Source organism: Galeopterus variegatus, unplaced genomic scaffold (assembly GCF_000696425.1).
Source record: "Galeopterus variegatus unplaced genomic scaffold, G_variegatus-3.0.2 Scaffold8911, whole genome shotgun sequence".
NCBI classification, from domain to species: domain Eukaryota; kingdom Metazoa; phylum Chordata; class Mammalia; order Dermoptera; family Cynocephalidae; genus Galeopterus; species Galeopterus variegatus.
Window position 1 is genome coordinate 66,586 of NW_007735022.1, and position 16,740 is coordinate 83,325.

The window sequence follows — 16,740 nt, forward strand, 5'->3', positions numbered from 1 at the left end:
GCGGCCAGTCTGTATGTGGGATCCGAACCCTTGGCGGGAGCGCCGCCACGCTCCCAAACGGCGCACTATAGCAGTGCACCACCAGGCCGGCCCCCCAAAAGACAGTCTTTTGAATAAACCATGTTGGGAAACTGGATACTCACATGAAAAGAATGAAGTTGGAACTTTACATAATGTACAAAATTTAACTCAAAAAAGATCAAAGACCTAAAACTTAGGAGCTAAAACTATAGTCATGCAATTCGTTCTGAGAAATGCATCATTAGGTGATTTTGTCACCATGGAAACATCATAGAGTGTACTTACACAAATCTAGATGGTGTATCCTACTACACACCTAAGCTAAGTTATATGGTATAGCCTGTTGCTCCTACATGCGTGGTGCTACAGTTTTATCATGGCTATGACATCACTAGGCAATAGGAATTTTTCAGCTCCATTATAATCTTATAGGACTACTGTCATATATGAAGTCCATCATTGGCTGAAATATTATGCAGCACATGAATGTATAAAACTCTTAAGAGAAAACATAGGGGGAAAGCTTCATGCCACTGGATTTGGCAGTGATTTCTTTGGATCTGACACCAAAAGCATAGGCAACAAAAAAAGAAATTAGATAAATTTGACCACCCAAAATTACATGTTTTTGTGCATCAAGGAATACAATCAACAGAGTGAAAAGACAATACACAGAGTGAGAAAAAATATTTACAAATCAAATGTCTGATAAGGAATTAATATCCAGTATATATAAAGAACTACAACTCAACAACAAAAAACATACAATGCAATTAAAAAATGGACAAAAGTAGTTCTATTTTTAGTTTTTTGAGAACCTCTATACTGTTGTCCATAATGGCTGCACTAATTTATATTCCCACCAGCAGTGTATGAGTTCCCTTTTCTCTGCATTCTTGCCAGCATTTGTTATTTTCTTTCTTTTTGATAATAATTATTCTAACAAGAGTGAGATGATATCTCATTGTGGTTTTAATTTGCATTTCCCTGGTGATTAGTGATGTTGAGCATTTTATCATATAACTGTTGGCCATTTGTATGTCTTCTGAGAAATGTCTGTTCAACTCATTTGCCCATATTTTAATCAGATTATTTGGGTGGTTTTTTTCCAAATTCTTTTTAGGGCCGAGCCCGTGGCGCACTCGGGAGACTGCGGCGCTGGGAGCACAGTGGCGTTCCTGCCGCGGGTTCGGATCCTATATAGGGATGGCTGGTGCGCTCACTGGCTGAGCGCGGTGTGGCCGGTCTCAAAAAGGACAAAAAAAAGGGCCGGCCCAGTGGCGCACTGGAGAGTGCGCAGCTTGGGAGCATGCTGGCGCTCCCGCCGAGGGTTCAGATCCCACGTACAGACCGGCCGCTCACTGGCTGAGCGAGGGGCGGGAGCAACACCGAGGGTTGCGATCCCGTGGCCGGTCCCGGTCCGGTATGGGCACGACACTGAGGGTTGCGAACCCGTTGCCGGTCATGAAAAAAGACAAAAAGGAAAAAAAAAAAAAGAATTTTATACAAATTTAGTTAATTGGCACTAGGGCTGCTATTTCATTGGCTGCTCAGAGGCTCTGTGAATGACTTCTAGGTGCAAGATAATTAAATGAGAAAGTAAGCAGAACACAAGCAAATTAAAGTCTTAGGGAGCCTACATCAATTAATAATCATTGTCATCTGTAATGAGTAGATTGTATATGTTCACAGACTTTAATGATTAAAAGTGTTTTCATCTCTTAAGGTACTAAACATTGCTCCTAAAATTCCTTTTGTTTTACAAACACTGTCTGTAAATATTACAAAAATAAAATGGTTAGCCATTTTTGCAATGATCACAAGTTCTTATACATTGAAGTATTCCTCTGATGGAAAGACTTGAATGGTGTTAAAAATATCGCTCCCACCATACCCCACCCCCAATTCCTGCTAGGACCTAAAAGATGACAAACAAACAGGCATCAGATTACTAAGGAGAAGACCCTGTACCCAAAGGAAGCTTACCGCTCTAGCTGCGAATCTGACAAGGACTCCAGTTAAGAAGGTAAAATAGTACCCAGGGTAGACACCGTGCCACAAAGCAGACAGGATGAAGGTTAGCACCGTGGGGTACTGTGGAACCCGCTCATAGCACACGCTGTGAAGAGAGGGAGGAACAGTAAGCCACAGGTAAAACACACTAGAAACTTCTAGCTGCGTTTGCTTCTTTCTGGATCAGACCAAGCTGAAATCATTTGATACATGACTGTCGGGTTGCCTGCCTAGCCCTCCTTAAGGACTTGCAATGCAATCCAAGCATCCTGAGCTGCTCTGGTTTCCTTGAGCTCTACCAGACAGGCAATTCACAGCTCAGCCTTTTTAGGAGATGCTATAAATGGTTAACCTCCGTAGACTAAATGATCTGGCCTCCATCACACTATATCTAATGAAGGTCTGAGTTCCTGCCTTATAGAAGCTTACCAACAGCCTGACCTACTACAGGTACTCAAGTAAGTGCAATCAGCATTAAAAATTCTGGAATGAGGATAAAGATCTTTAGAAATGGATATCCTCACTTAGTAAAAGTTAATTTACCTTTCCAACCAGGCCCCTATGCCATCTAACTTAACCAACATTACAGCCCTTTTCATCTCTCTTGACAATGACTCAGCACAAAATCAATGTGCCAATTACATGACCTCTTGGGTCTCAGTGTCCTTCGGATTTCAATCCATGAATCTGCCTTAAAGAGTGATACTGTGAAAATCTAGAAAAATGTCAGCCAGTACCCTGAAGATCTTTGGGTTTTGGTTGTTTATTAAAATGAAGTGATAGCATATTTATCCCCAAACTCAGTCTATAAATCTCTAATGGCTCTCTAAGGAAGTCACTTCACGGTTTACTCAATGAAAGGACCCAAATCAAAAATAAAATAATAATCCAAACACTTAACAACAATCCAGCATGGGTTGTCAATAACTGATTAAAACCCAAACTAAGGATTATGGCCCCCTCTTCCCAAGAAGAAAGAAAATGCATTTGGGAAGATAAATAGGGGACTGAGACCCCATTTGTAATGTCTGTTTTTTAAATGAGGAGTAGGTACATAAGTATTTGTTTCTTACTCTTTGTATCTTTTTGTATGAATGAAATACTTCATTTTATAAAATGATTTTTTAAGATTCTTTTCATTCTTTATGTGTACACAGGTATGTTCAGTCATCTTAGAATGCAGACTCGTAACGAAGACTGTATAACTCTTAGCACATTGGTATTACTCAGTGTAAAGAAATAGAGGTTTATGTTTAAATCCTTTGCACTATTAATTAATAGCTACAATGTTAAGGCTAAAATTTCAAAATTTTGCATGCTCGAATCAATTTGTAGAAAATAATCCAGAGCTTACTTCGGAGGAGTTGCTACACATCGTCTGTTCTTTTATCCCAATGTTTTGACCTATGAAAGATGCTACTCACCAAAAACAGTATAATCTGCTTAAAAGCTTAACATTTTAATACTCTCCCTTCACTTTTATGATAGGCATATTCATTAGGTAGAGTTTGCTACTTCAAGGATAACATTATTAGTTCCATAATAAGCAACGCCTCTAATTTTGGAACATGTAGAAAAACAAAAGGACAGAGAAATATCAACAAAAATACAAATTTAAAAAACATAAACATCTGGGGTATCATAAAACTTTTAATGCCAGGGATGAACACAGCAATCATCAGTGATTTGATGCTGACATTGACCCTCCTTGGCATCTGAGCAATAGACTCTCCTCTAGGTAAGAGGCAGCACAGACTATTTGGGCTCACTGCTATCACTCATTAGCTGTGTGACTTTGGAAAAGATAAATAACCTCTCTGTGTCTCACTCTCTTCATCTGTAAAATGGGCATAAATCTCATGGGATTGATGGGAGGTTTAAATGAGTGCCTGGTACACAGTAATGGTAACATTAAGTCATAAAATAAATGTGCTACATTATTACCTTCTCAAATCATTGTATTTCGCAGCACAGACTATTTGGGCTCACTGCTATCACTCATTAGCTGTGTGACTTTGGAAAAGATACATAACCTCTCTGTGTCTCACTCTCTTCATCTGTAAAATGGGCATACATCTCATGGGATTGATGGGAGGTTTAAATGAGTGCCTGGTACACAGTAATGGTAACATTAAGTCATAAAATAAATGTGCTACATTACTACCTTCTCAAATCATTGTATTTTGACTTTTTCATTTACAGGGCACAGATGTTAATTCAAAACAAAAGTGTCAGATGACATTACTGTTGGCAGATTATTCCTGTTCACCTAAGGAATCCCATTTAAATATAGTCCAGTGCCATGAGTAATGAGGTCGTTTTTGTTTTTCTTACCACTTTAGCCAAGTAGCTGTCTGAATATTCCAGTTTTCTAAGTACATTTTGAAACTTGTGGCAGTCTGAAAAGAAGAAAATAACACCTATCATTAGCTTTTAAAATACCCCAAGTAATGGAAAGTCCTCTCCAGAATTTCCCTGGCAGCAGATTAGATATGCTATTTCGATAGTGACTACTCACAGTCAAGAGTAAATCATCTGTTCCATCACACACAGTAAAAATTTTCTTGTGTTTATGGGATTTATTTTGCAACTAAACCTTGGCTTGCAAAGTCTCAATTTTTCTCAAAATTTATTTTCAAATTATAGGAAAACTAAAGGAACGTTTTGTGGGTTTCCCTTCCATTCTGGTTAAAAAATGTAAGTCATCTGAATTTTAAAACTAAATATTCTAAAAAGGGATGTACCACAGGAAAAGTGTAATCATGTGAACTTGGTACCTTTCTGGAGACAGCTTAAATTTAATTGTCATCTTTTTAATATGTGGCCATATACAAACTAGGTCAGTCTTGTGCAGTTAACTCTATAAATAGCTACACAGGTTCAAATGCTTTCAATTGTGTCTGGAACAGTGAGAGATTTTATGCATGAAGGGATCGTAATACAGAAAAGAAAACAAAGAAATATCACCTAACTAGCAATAATGCAGGGAAAGCAACCACTGAGGAAGAGATACCCCCAAATAAGCCATCAACGGGGTTTTCTCATTCAAAAAAGTCATATCAAAGGCTGGTGGTAAAAGCATGAAACAAACATACAAGGACCAGAATTCCTAAAGAAGGTAGAAAGTAGAAGTGCCTTTCTGTTTTCTGCTTTTTTTTTTTTTTGGCTGAAGTTTTTTCAACCATAAGAAATCTTACATGGGCCACATTTGGAAGGGAGGGAGAGATGGAGGAAGGGAGAGGAGGAGAAAGGAAGATTCAATCATCTGATTGATAGATGGAAGATAGACTTTTTTTTATTGTGTTTTTATTTCAAAACCCTAAGGAGTTTCATTTATTCATTTCTTCTAATGGTTAATAAAATACTATAAGAACAGCCTCAGGTACCTTAACTAAACTAAAGTTCCTTGTTTTTCTTTAGCTCCTGATGATATCAAATACAATGAAAATACAAATTTTCTCTTTCTGGTTTTCTTTGATAATCAACACATAACAACTTAGCCCTTTCCCCTGAACGCATGCCTACAGGGAAAGGATTCTGTCTTGGGTGCACAGCTGGGGTGGAGTAGCAGATGGTCAAAGGTCAGGAGAGCCACTCTAAAGGACTTTCACCCACAGCACTCCAAGATGGTCGGCAGCCGTCCATGAGTTTGGAGGGAGAGAAAAAACGGGAAAAGCAAGAAAGTCGTAACATGCTCAGACCCTATCTGACATCATCTATACTGAAAAGAGAAGCCCATATTGCCATTCAAAAATGAGAAAGGTTGTCCTGAAGGCTGGAACTGCTTCTTGCTTCACACAAGGCAACCAATGGGTAAAGCATTATTTGTTCATTCAGAAATGGTTCTGGACCTTGGCCATGTCCCTACCCCATCAGCCAAGGCTTCCCACGACAGGGACCCCCAGCTCCTCTGGAACTACACAAAAATGAGTACCGTGTCGAGAGTGGGCGCTCAATTAATATTTGTTGAGTCTGATTGACTGGAGTAACCAAATAGCACGATGAGTTTAAAAGTATGATGTAATTCAGTTAGATAATAGGTCTAAGTGATTCTAATTCTTTCTGCTTGCTTGCCTTTTGAAGTAGCAATGCCTCAATGCCAAAAAAGAAGTGAAAATATAATCCTCCCTATAAATTCCACCATATATTGTTAGGTGAAATGCCAATCTCTTTCCCTTTGGAGCCCATCCAAATGCAAAAAGCCTCAGGGGAAAGAAGGTGGAGGCTTTCCCCAAGTCTCCCTTTGAACTAGTTTCCACCAAATGAGGGTGGCAGGTGGTCAGTCTCCACATATCTGTGGCTTCCTATCTACATGCATGACCCTCTTTGCCCCTCAACTCTCCAGTGGCACTCTCTGCCCTGTGGTGGGTGGAAAACCAAAACCAACAGCAAACATGAGTCACCTGGCTAGAGAACCAATACTTCTGTGTGCTGGGAATCATGCCCTTCCACTTGCAAGGAGGAAAGGACCTGAGACGTGGCATTCCTATCCACTTTGAGTGCTATGATGCAAAATAAAAACCAAGAATGATGTGGCCCCATGGAGACCACCTCTCATGATGAAGACACCGAGAGTTGTGGCCCAAGAACAAAGGAAAAGAGAAAAATCACACTACTCCAGTGGCCTAAAAGTTGTGCACCATGACAACTTTAAAGCAAAGGGAGTATAAATGTTTCCAAAGGAAGCACAGAGAACACTTGCAATACTGAGATCTAAATACAGGAGCTTCCAGTCTGCGTTCTTGACTGAAGTAAGTAGCATGTGAACACGAGAAAGTGACATTTTTACTTTCTAGCTGAAAGAACACAAATGTAAGTAACAAAAAGATCTCCCTGGCTCTTTTTCCAATTTTTTTGCATCATTCTTTCTTGAACCGTTAAAACTGTCAAGAAAGTATCTTAAAAAAACAAGAAGGAAAAAAAATTCTGAGATATGAAATGTCCGGGAGGCTGCTCGACTTGGCATTACCCCAAAAGCAGCTTTTCTTCAGATGCTCTGATGAAGAATCCAGGTATACAACACTCAAAGCAAACCATTTGTCTGATTCACCAAGGAAGTTTGATTCAAATGCATAATACACTCACCTCAATGTTCCAGATGTTTAGATTAGAAAGTAGATCCCAACAGAAATTTCCATTCTTATCCACTCCACTGAACCCAAAGCCAGCTGCATTATGCACTGCATCAGCTATGGTTTTTAAAACAATACATTAGAATATGGAACAAAAATCACATTGCTGCTTTAAAAGATAGTAAATATCTGTCTAGCTTCAAGATTGAGACATATATGGTAGTTTCTCTGGAAAAAGAACCAAAAAAAATTTAAGGGACCCGATACCATTGTGAATCAGAAAAATATATTTGGCTGTTTGGTGACCTTGACTTTTATTCATTCATTCCCTACCATGTAGTGAGCACCTGCTAAGTAAGAGGAAAGGTGCTAGATGTCATATAATGTAAAACTGAGAACTAAAAGGAAGAAGTAAACAGGATTTGGTAACCAACTTGATATGCAGGGAGAAAGGGAAGGAGGTAGAAATGTATCTAAGGTCAGAAGCAAGAGACTGGAAGAAACAGAGGACCTAGTAGAGGTCCAAGAGCTGTCGCTAAAAATGGCAGGGCATTAACTGACAGCACTAAGTCAGGGGGAGAAGCAGCTCTGAAAGAGAAATTGGAGCTCATTCTGGACATGCTAAACACGAGTAGGATACCAGCTTCAGCTACCAAGATGCAGTCAAGAAAAGTTTAGAACCTAAAACAAAGAAAGAACAGAGCTAGAGATGTGAATTTGGGGCCAGTTGCAATAGAGGCCACATCTAGACACAATTACCGAAGCCATCCTACCCATACGGTCAATCTAAAAGCTCCTTTATTTTACTCCACTGAACTACGAGAAAACGTCCCTCTGCCATGAATAGTTCACCTCTAGTCAATTCCTTAATGAAGCGCTTTTGTAATCAAATATAGACCTGATGAACCTTTATTTTACTCCACTGAACTACGAGAAAACGTCCCTCTGCCATGAATAGTTCACCTCTAATCAATTCCTTAATGAAGCGCTTTTGTAATCAAATATAGACCTGATGAATTTTTTTTTTCCTTTTTGTCGTTTTTCGTGTCCGGCAACGGATCGCAACCCTCAGTGTCGCGCCCGTACCAGACCGGGACCAGCAACGGGATCGCAACCCTCGGTGCTGCACCCGCACCTCGCTCAGCCAGTGAGCGGGAACCAGTCTGTATGTGGGATCCGAACCCTCTTCGGGAGCGCCACTGTGCTCCCAAGCGGCGCACTGTAGCAGTGCGCCACCGGGCCGGCCCCAGACCTGATCAATTTAACGTACTTTTACTATGATGACCAAGAGGCTGATTTTCTCTTTCTCTTTTTCACTTGTCCTATTTCAAGTTCTGTTAGGATATTTTCTCTAAAAAATAATTAATTAATCAAACTAATTAAATCAGCACTATAAAATCTTAGATCTGGAGATCTTAGAGAAATCTTTCTTTTCTCATGAGTTGAAGTCCGACTCAAGATGACTTTCTGAAGAACTATTCTAAAGAAAAACAACCTGCTCTGTTTGTCTCATTTATTTCTGGCATGGTTGATAATTTAATGTTGCTTGTCTTATGCTTGGCTTTACTGTAAAATGATCTGGTTTCTTTTAGAAGAAAGGATGAATAGTGCTGAGTCCTTCTACATCATTCTATGTCATTCTCCCAAGGTGATGGATGGAAACTCAGTGGAGAAGAAAAAGAAAAACAAAGCAAGACTGTCCCAGTAAGAAACTAATGGTTTTCAGTGTGTGGGAACAAATTCATGAATGACAGAAGGTAAACTAAACTGGGAGACGAGCCTTTGAGATCCATGCTAACAACTAAAACCAGAGCTGGACTGACCAGCATCACAATTTCTAAATTCCTTCTTCAGCCTTGTATCTGGCATGCCTGGTCAGACCTAAAAGAACAGAATAATAATAACTATCTGTCTTAGTCCGTTTGTGCTGTTATCACAGAATACCTGAAACTGAGTAATTTATGAACAGGGATTTATTTATTACAATTCCGGATGCTGGGAAGTCCAAGGTCAAGGTGCGAGCATCTGATGAAGGCCTTGGTAATGAGTCATCCCACAGCAGAGGGGCAAGAGAGCACAAGCGAACAAAAGAGGACCCAACTGGCTTTTATCAGGAGTCCAATCCCATGATAATGGCAACGATCCATTCACGAAGGCAGAGCCCTCATGGCCTAATCAGCTCTCAAAGGTCCCACCTCTCGGCTCAGTTGCACTGGGGATTAAGTTTCCAACACATGTACTTCAAGGGACACATTCAAACTGCAGCACTTTTTTTTCAGTGCTTATTATTTTTCAAGGACTTGATAAAACTCTTCATACATATTTCTCATTTAATCATCACAACAGTGTTAAGGGTGGGCTCTGGAGGAAAATCTGCTGAGTTCCTATCTCTGCTCAGCAATGTACTACATGCATGCCCTTAAAAGAGTTGGCTAACTTCTAGAAACCTATTCCCTCCAGTATAAAATGGTCAATAACAATGGTACTCATTTTAAAGAGCTGTTGAAAGGATTAAATAAAATTAAATATGTGTAGAGTCATAGCTCAGTGCCTGGTCCAAGTCAACACTCAAGAAATGTTACCTGCCATGATGAAGATGATGATGATGATTAGCCTATTAAGGGGACCGAGATTAGAGATGTTAGGTAAACATTAAGATCACGCAGGTGGTAAATAATGCCAGAATCTGAATTCTAGAAGTCTGATTCCACAATCTGAGTGGGCGAGCACTCTGAAAGACAAATGGTGAAGGACCCCAAGTACTGACTCTCAGAACCGCCACGGTTAGACAATGTCAGAATTCCCAGCTCCGCTTAGTGCATTCCACGGTCACTTATCCAAGATTTGTTTTTGTCTCAGAGCGGTTAGAGGTTCTAAATTTGCCAGTCCAAAACTAGCTCTGCTTGTATTGTGCATGGCTCTAACCTATTATTACTGATAAATTAATTTACACAGCCATATGTTGGAGTTTGTGATCCTTAGAACATAGCCTGGGCTTAAGTTGTCTCACTAATTAGTACTAATTAGTAGAGGAAAAACAACCAGAATTGTATACTAAGTCTAAAGAAAATAGATTATTTCAATATAAACAGTAACTACAGCTAGGCTAACACAGTGCAGCTCAGCTGAGATTCATCAACAGGCCAGCTTTAAGGATTAAATTTATAATCATGTATAATTAGTACATCAACTATATGTAAATGGTGTTTTAAAGAGCTGGATAAAACAATTATTTGGTTAAGCAGTTTAAATATTCCCTGATATACTATTTATTGCTTCTTTACTCATAAATAAGACAAAGGTTAATTTCAGACCAGTTCATACAATCTACACTGGAGCAAACCACAAATTGAAGCCATACAAATTAATGAAATGTTTCTACTGAAGCTACCAAAAAAAAAAAAGATTTTAAAAAGCGGTGGGGTATCGGGGGAGAGCTATGTCCACAGAGAAAGCACTCCACATGTGAATACTCCACATGCTATACTTCAAATGCCTGGGGTACTCCCAAAAGGGCAAAATGATGCGAGAGCCCCCTGTTCCCTGTAACCGTTCCCCACCCAGGTCCCCACCAGCACAGCCTACCTAGCACCAGATTTCCCAATGAATGGCCTTTCTTCCCTCCTTAAATCAGGAGCTATTTTGGCCTAGAAGCCTGGGATTCAGAATTTGGCAGTGGGAAGGGGAGAGAAAATACGGGTAAGGAGGCAGAAGGTAGTGAAAGGGAGAGGCACCCGGCATTCTTCTTCACGATACAACTCTGATGATGGGATTAGGTGCTGTATTTAGACGTAGAATAGATCTCTGACACTCGAGAGTTAATTCTATCCAGAATAGAAGAAAACTTCTATGCAGCATAGTCTACCAACAAAAGGTATGTAGTTTTATTACCCAAAGCATAAGAGAAATGAATAACATTACTGGGTGGCAAATTCCCATCAGAAAAAAAAATAATTTGGACCAGCCTGGTGGCGCACTCGGTAGAGTGCGGCGCTTGGGAGCACTGGCGGCGCTCCCGCCGAGGGTTTGGATCCCATATAGAGACCGGTCCACTCACTGGTTGAGCGCGGTGCGGGCGCGACACTGAGGGTTGCGATCCCATTGCCGGTCGCGGTATGGGCGCGACACTGAGGGTTGCGATCCCGTTAACGGTCACGAAAAAAGACAAAAAGGAAAAAAAAAATAGAAAGAAAAAAAATAATTTGCCTTCCATGGAGCGCGGTGCGGGCGCGACACTGAGGGTTGCGATCCCATTGCCGGTCGCGGTATGGGCGCGACACTGAGGGTTGTGATCCCGTTAACGGTCACAAAAAAAGACAAAAAGGAAAAAAAAAAAGAAAGAAAAAAAATAATTTGCCTTCCACGTCTGGAGCCAGCGGAGCCCAGGAAATGGGTTTGAGTCACCAGCAAGGTGACTGCTACACACACACACATTCAGGTTAGAGCAAAGTAAAAATATTAATTATTTCGACCGGTTCCCGCTCACTGGCTGAGCGAGGCGCGGGAGCAACACCGAGGGTTGCGGTCCCGTTGCCGGTCCCCGGTCCGGTACGGGGGCAACACTGAGGGTTGCAATCCGTTGCTGGACACGGAAAAAAGACAAAAGACAAAAAAAAAATATTAATTATTTCACACAGAAAAATATGCCCCATGTTCCAGCAGGGTTTCAGCTCCAACCATAGCAGGTATAATGCCTACCTATGAAAGAAATAATCATTTTAACATAATAAAGCAACTGTAAAACAAAGAGTAAGATCAAAGGAGACTTCTGAAGCCTTCCCCAATGGCCCGTCCATAGTCCTCATTTCCACTGGGACAGGCCTCAGTGCGTACTGCCTGCCTGCTGTGTGTGTCTGTGCTTCCACAGAGTGTGACAGCCATAAGGGAGAGAAGACGTCTTACCTTTGCTATGTTGAAAAGTGAAAAATTACTCTGGCTCAACTGCTTCCCATTATGTATGAGACTTTGTTTGCTTAGGTGACCCAAAATGTTGTTCTGGCTAAGCTATCCAAGGAGGGCTATTTTCCCTCTTTCACTTAGAGCCACTCCATCCAACTTACCTAATGTCCACGCAAAGTAATACTTGGGCTTTGAGGCTTGCATGACAACATACAAGTAGCACAGTCGAGTCAGAAAGTTTGCTTTATGGACAAACCAGTCATCAGCAAGGCAAGTGACAGGGAAGGTCTTCGTGAATGTCAAAAACAAAAGAAGAGACACCAAGGTAATGCACAACTTGTGTATCACAGCTCCCTGAAAATGGAGGAAAAAATCAATGTAACCATTCAGAAGACTGGTATGAGGACAAGAGTTTCAGCAAGGGCATGTTAAGAGTGACATGGCTCCAATAGCTGCTGTGGCATTATTCCCTAGAAGGAGTGGCTACGGGCATTCTTCCTCATGACACAGACCTGATGATGGGGATTGGGCGCTGTATTTAGATGCAGAATAGACCTTTGACACTTGAAGGTTGAATGTATCCAGAATGGAAGAAACTTCTATCAGTAGAGTCTAACAATAAAAGGTAGGTGGTTTTATTATCCAAAACATAACAGAAAGGAATAACATTACAGGGTGGCAATTTTCCATCAGAAAGAAATAACTATTTGCCTTCCACTTTTGTAGCCAGCAGAGCCCAGGAAATGGGCTTGAGTCACCTGCGAGGAGGACAGAGGCTCAGGTACAAAGGCTTCTGTGCAAGATGCTGAATACCAGAGCCGGTACGTGGGCAGGTAACGGAAGCAGAGCCCAGGAAATGGGCTTGAGTCACCTGCGAGGAGGACAGAGGCTCAGGTACAAAGGGTTCTGTGCAAGATGCTGAATACCAGAGCCGGTACGTGGGCAGGTAACGGGGAACTTTAGAAAGCCTTCCAGGAAGGCTTAGGCGTAGACTGCTCTGGGGTTAATATGTGCTGACTTCTAAAATTCCTCCAGATGAAGGGATTTTGCCCAGTTTCCTTGACATTCCAGGGAATGTCATTCAATGTTCAACAGAACTATAGCTTCCAACTTCATAAAAACGGACTAATTGTATTTATAACATGGGCATAGTGATAGCACCTCCCTCTGAGGGCAGCTTGGGGCTTAAATCAATGGATGTTTCCAAGGTACTGTAAATAGTGCCTGGCTCCCAGTTAAGTGCTCACCACACTTGGCCTCAATGACGACACACTGAAGAGGCACCCACTCGTGGGTCCCCACCCATCAGTGTGTCTTTAGCCAAAACACAACTTCACACTTCACCTTCCCTGTGCACAAAAATGCAAGAGTCTCCTTGTAGAGTGATGGTAAGACTCTCTGGTAAAATTACTTTCTAAATAAAAGCACATGAAAGACAAAAGCACGACAGTGACAGATACTGCCTGGAAACACATGTGGTTACTTTGATGCCACACAGCCATGGTGACTTCACTCCCAGATTGTTTCAATAAAGCAGAGGGAGCTGATTCACCAGACAGACCATAAAGTGCTGGGAACTCAAATATGTGAAAACTATCTCAAAATTCACACTTGATTAGTAAATCACTTAAATTTTCAAATACCCAACTCATATTTTTATCTAAATTTTTGCATTTATTAAATATTTAACTCAAATTATCCTCATTTCCTCCCTTTTCCAATTTTCATCATTCCTTCAACTAACTACAGATTTCACTTACATACAGGATATTTGACCTGAATACATTTAGCATACTTGTAAGGTTCAAAAAGTTATCCTAATGTTAACTCATTTGAGATTGATAAAATTCAGGTCAAAATTAAAATATTCTTTCAAAAAGCCATCTTACACTCTCTCAAAGTCAATAAAACCAAATTTCAGATATGCCCGTGTAAAATCAGTTTCCGTTGCAATAAGTGAAGTCTGTAATAAAAAACACATTAATTCTGGTCCCCATCCCCCACCACCTTTTATGACATATTATCTTTTGGCTGTATTTGAATTCCAATTCATAAAAGCAAAACACCATAGCATTTGAATATGTTAACTTACACAGTGCTGGGCACATTGCATGCACTATACACTGGCTGATTAATTAATACATTGATGGCATTAATATCCCAGGCCAATGAGCTTCTCTGTTAAATAAACACCCATTGCCCCAACACAAAGGACTCATGCAAATAAATGCCAATACTGGTATTTTAAACAAATGGGACAAAAAAGCTATTGGCCAAGCTTTCTGGTAAACTGTTTGGCTTTCTAATTAGAACAATTATTAGTGAAAGTCAGCCCTGGCAGCAAAACCCTACTCTCTGGACCTCTGGGTAAACACTTGGCACTAGAAACTTACAGTGGGAGAAGGTTCTGGCAAGCCGTGGAAACCTTTTTGCTTCCAATTCACTTCCAGCAACTTCATGTGTGTATGTCTCCCCTCGATGAAGGCTATGTAGTCTTTGAAATTGTTACAAGGGCCAGCTATGACACTCATGAAATTGAGAAGGTAGCTTAAGTATTCCAAAAAGGAGGGTTTCATTCTGTGAAAATAAACAAAGTAAAAAAGTTGAAAAGGCTCCAGTCTTTCATTTTTCTCCCAAATTTGCAAATAAGCAAATGATAAACACAGGTGTTATCTTTGTAGGTTATTATACATGACATGACCTTTCCTTGTTCTGTTTCCATAAAATCCATCTAGGAGAGAAATCTTGTTGAAAGGAAAAGTTACTGAGGTGGGAGGCTCAGGGAAGGTGCGGAGCTCCGTGGCGCCCCCTATTGGCTGAGCACAGCTGTAAACACTCAGGGTGGGGTTAGGGCAAAAGCAACTCTGAGACTGGAAAGCACTCTTTTCTCAGCATCCTTAACTGTCAGCAGGACTGAAGGTAATAAACATAAGGCAGGGTGGGAACCTGACCTAATGTTAGCTGACTGAGATGCTTTGACATGGGAAAACTCCCTCCCAATTGCCAAAATAAATACAAAACAAACGATGGGTGGAACCAGTTTCCACTTGAAGAGTCCACACAAAACCACCGCTGTAACAGTCTTTTGTCTGCTTTGGCATCCAGGCATGAGGTCCTGGACAACAGTCCAGGGTAGTGGCAGGAAAAAAATCTATAGAGCAAGCACAGTTCTGGGTAGTGCTTTAACGGCACATGAGGAAGCCTATTCTTCTAGCAGAATAGAATTGCAGGGATAGGCTTCCTGGAATGCCATTACTAACCAGTCACTGGAATTATACCTTTAACAAAGGAACGAAGTCTCCTCTACCACTTGAGACCCTCCTCAATAGAATTGCAGGGATAGGCTTCCTGGAATGCCATTACTAACCAGTCACTGGAATTATACCCTACACAAAAGGGTCTTCAAAAAGTTCATGGAAAGATTTGTATTACCTTTCCATTCTATTTTTCCACGAACTTTTTGAAATAACATCTCCTTTATATCTCCATAATGGTTAGCAAAGAACTTGATTCATTAGAATATTACAATGGTTCTCCATTGCTTCTTAGTCCTTTAACAAAGGAACGAAGTCTCCTCTACCACTTGAGACCCTCCTCAATTTTCCCAGTAATCTCCTAACACCCTTCAGCAGGAGCCCCCCACTCCCACGGCTGCACCACACTCCCCAGTGTGCTCCTACGACATGCCATTTTCAGTCTCAGATGCTTTTCTCCTCCTACCTTAGCCTCCTTTCCTTTCCAACACCCACCCCCCTTCTACTCAACATCAACGCTGGCCGGAGCCCACCTTCAGTCTTCCTCCTATATTCATCTCAGCCCACATTCGTCTTTCTTGACCTACATCCTATCATTTTTCTTGCTGGCATTTAATCACGCTGATGTGCACTGATAGTTAACTGTTTCTTGAACACGCCTCAGACACATATGTCTACTTCTGGAGTAGACATAACAACCCCAGCGAAGGAGAATTCTGCAGAACTAACAAAATTACAGCCATTTACTCTTTGACCTAGCAACCCCACTTCTGGGAATCTATCCTACAACCATACCCAAACACATTTAAAATAACCTATGTTGGGGCTGGCTGGTGGCTTACTCGGGAGAGCAAGGTGCTAATAATGTCAAGGTCAAGAGTTCAGATCCCCATACACACCTGCCAGCCACCAGGGGGAAAAAAATGATGATAATAAAAAAAAAAAAAAAAAAAACACGTATGGATTGCAAAATTTAAAATACATACATAAATAAATAAATAAGTACACTTATGTTCAAGATTATTCATCACTTAACATTTGTAAAAACCAAAGACTGGTAGACAACTCAAGTGTCCATCAACAGCAGACTCATTAAATAAATGATATTACATCCATATAATATGCAGATATAAAAAATGAGGAAGATCTCTAGATGCTGATATGCAAAGGGCTCAAAAATACACAATTAACTTACTTCACAGCAAGTCGATGCTGCTCAGCAGAGAGGTCTTCAGGTCTTCGACCTAATCCTATGAAAAAGAAAAAAATTTAGAAATAAGATGTTTGACGTGAAGTAGATAACTAATCCTAAGAGTCTTATCAAACTTATTTGAAAAAGGTAATTTATTTCTGCTTCACAAATCCTAGAGTCCCTGTTTTCCATTTTTAAAAAATGGCCTGGATCAAAGGCTACCCATAAGTAGGTGTGAGAAGGAAAGTCTCAATAGGTTCATTGAAGAAGGGAGAGGTCAGAGGTTGCT

At 40.7% G+C, this 16,740-nt stretch overlaps 1 protein-coding gene across 1 annotated transcript in view; it reads right to left on the reverse strand.

The window, feature by feature from the left end:
* The window catches only part of LOC103608840 (lysophospholipid acyltransferase 1-like), a gene marked incomplete at its 5' end in the record, with an annotated part of 23,848 nt that extends 7,335 nt beyond the window's left edge, over window positions 1–16,513 (reverse strand). The window contains 6 exons of the mRNA XM_008593231.1: window positions 2,008–2,140; window positions 4,369–4,433; window positions 7,120–7,223; window positions 12,167–12,359; window positions 14,399–14,582; window positions 16,455–16,513. Coding sequence (XP_008591453.1) covers window positions 2,008–2,140; window positions 4,369–4,433; window positions 7,120–7,223; window positions 12,167–12,359; window positions 14,399–14,582; window positions 16,455–16,513 — 738 coding nt within the window. The remainder of the gene's footprint in view (window positions 1–2,007; window positions 2,141–4,368; window positions 4,434–7,119; window positions 7,224–12,166; window positions 12,360–14,398; window positions 14,583–16,454) is intronic.
* Between the last annotated feature and the right edge of the window lie 227 nt (window positions 16,514–16,740).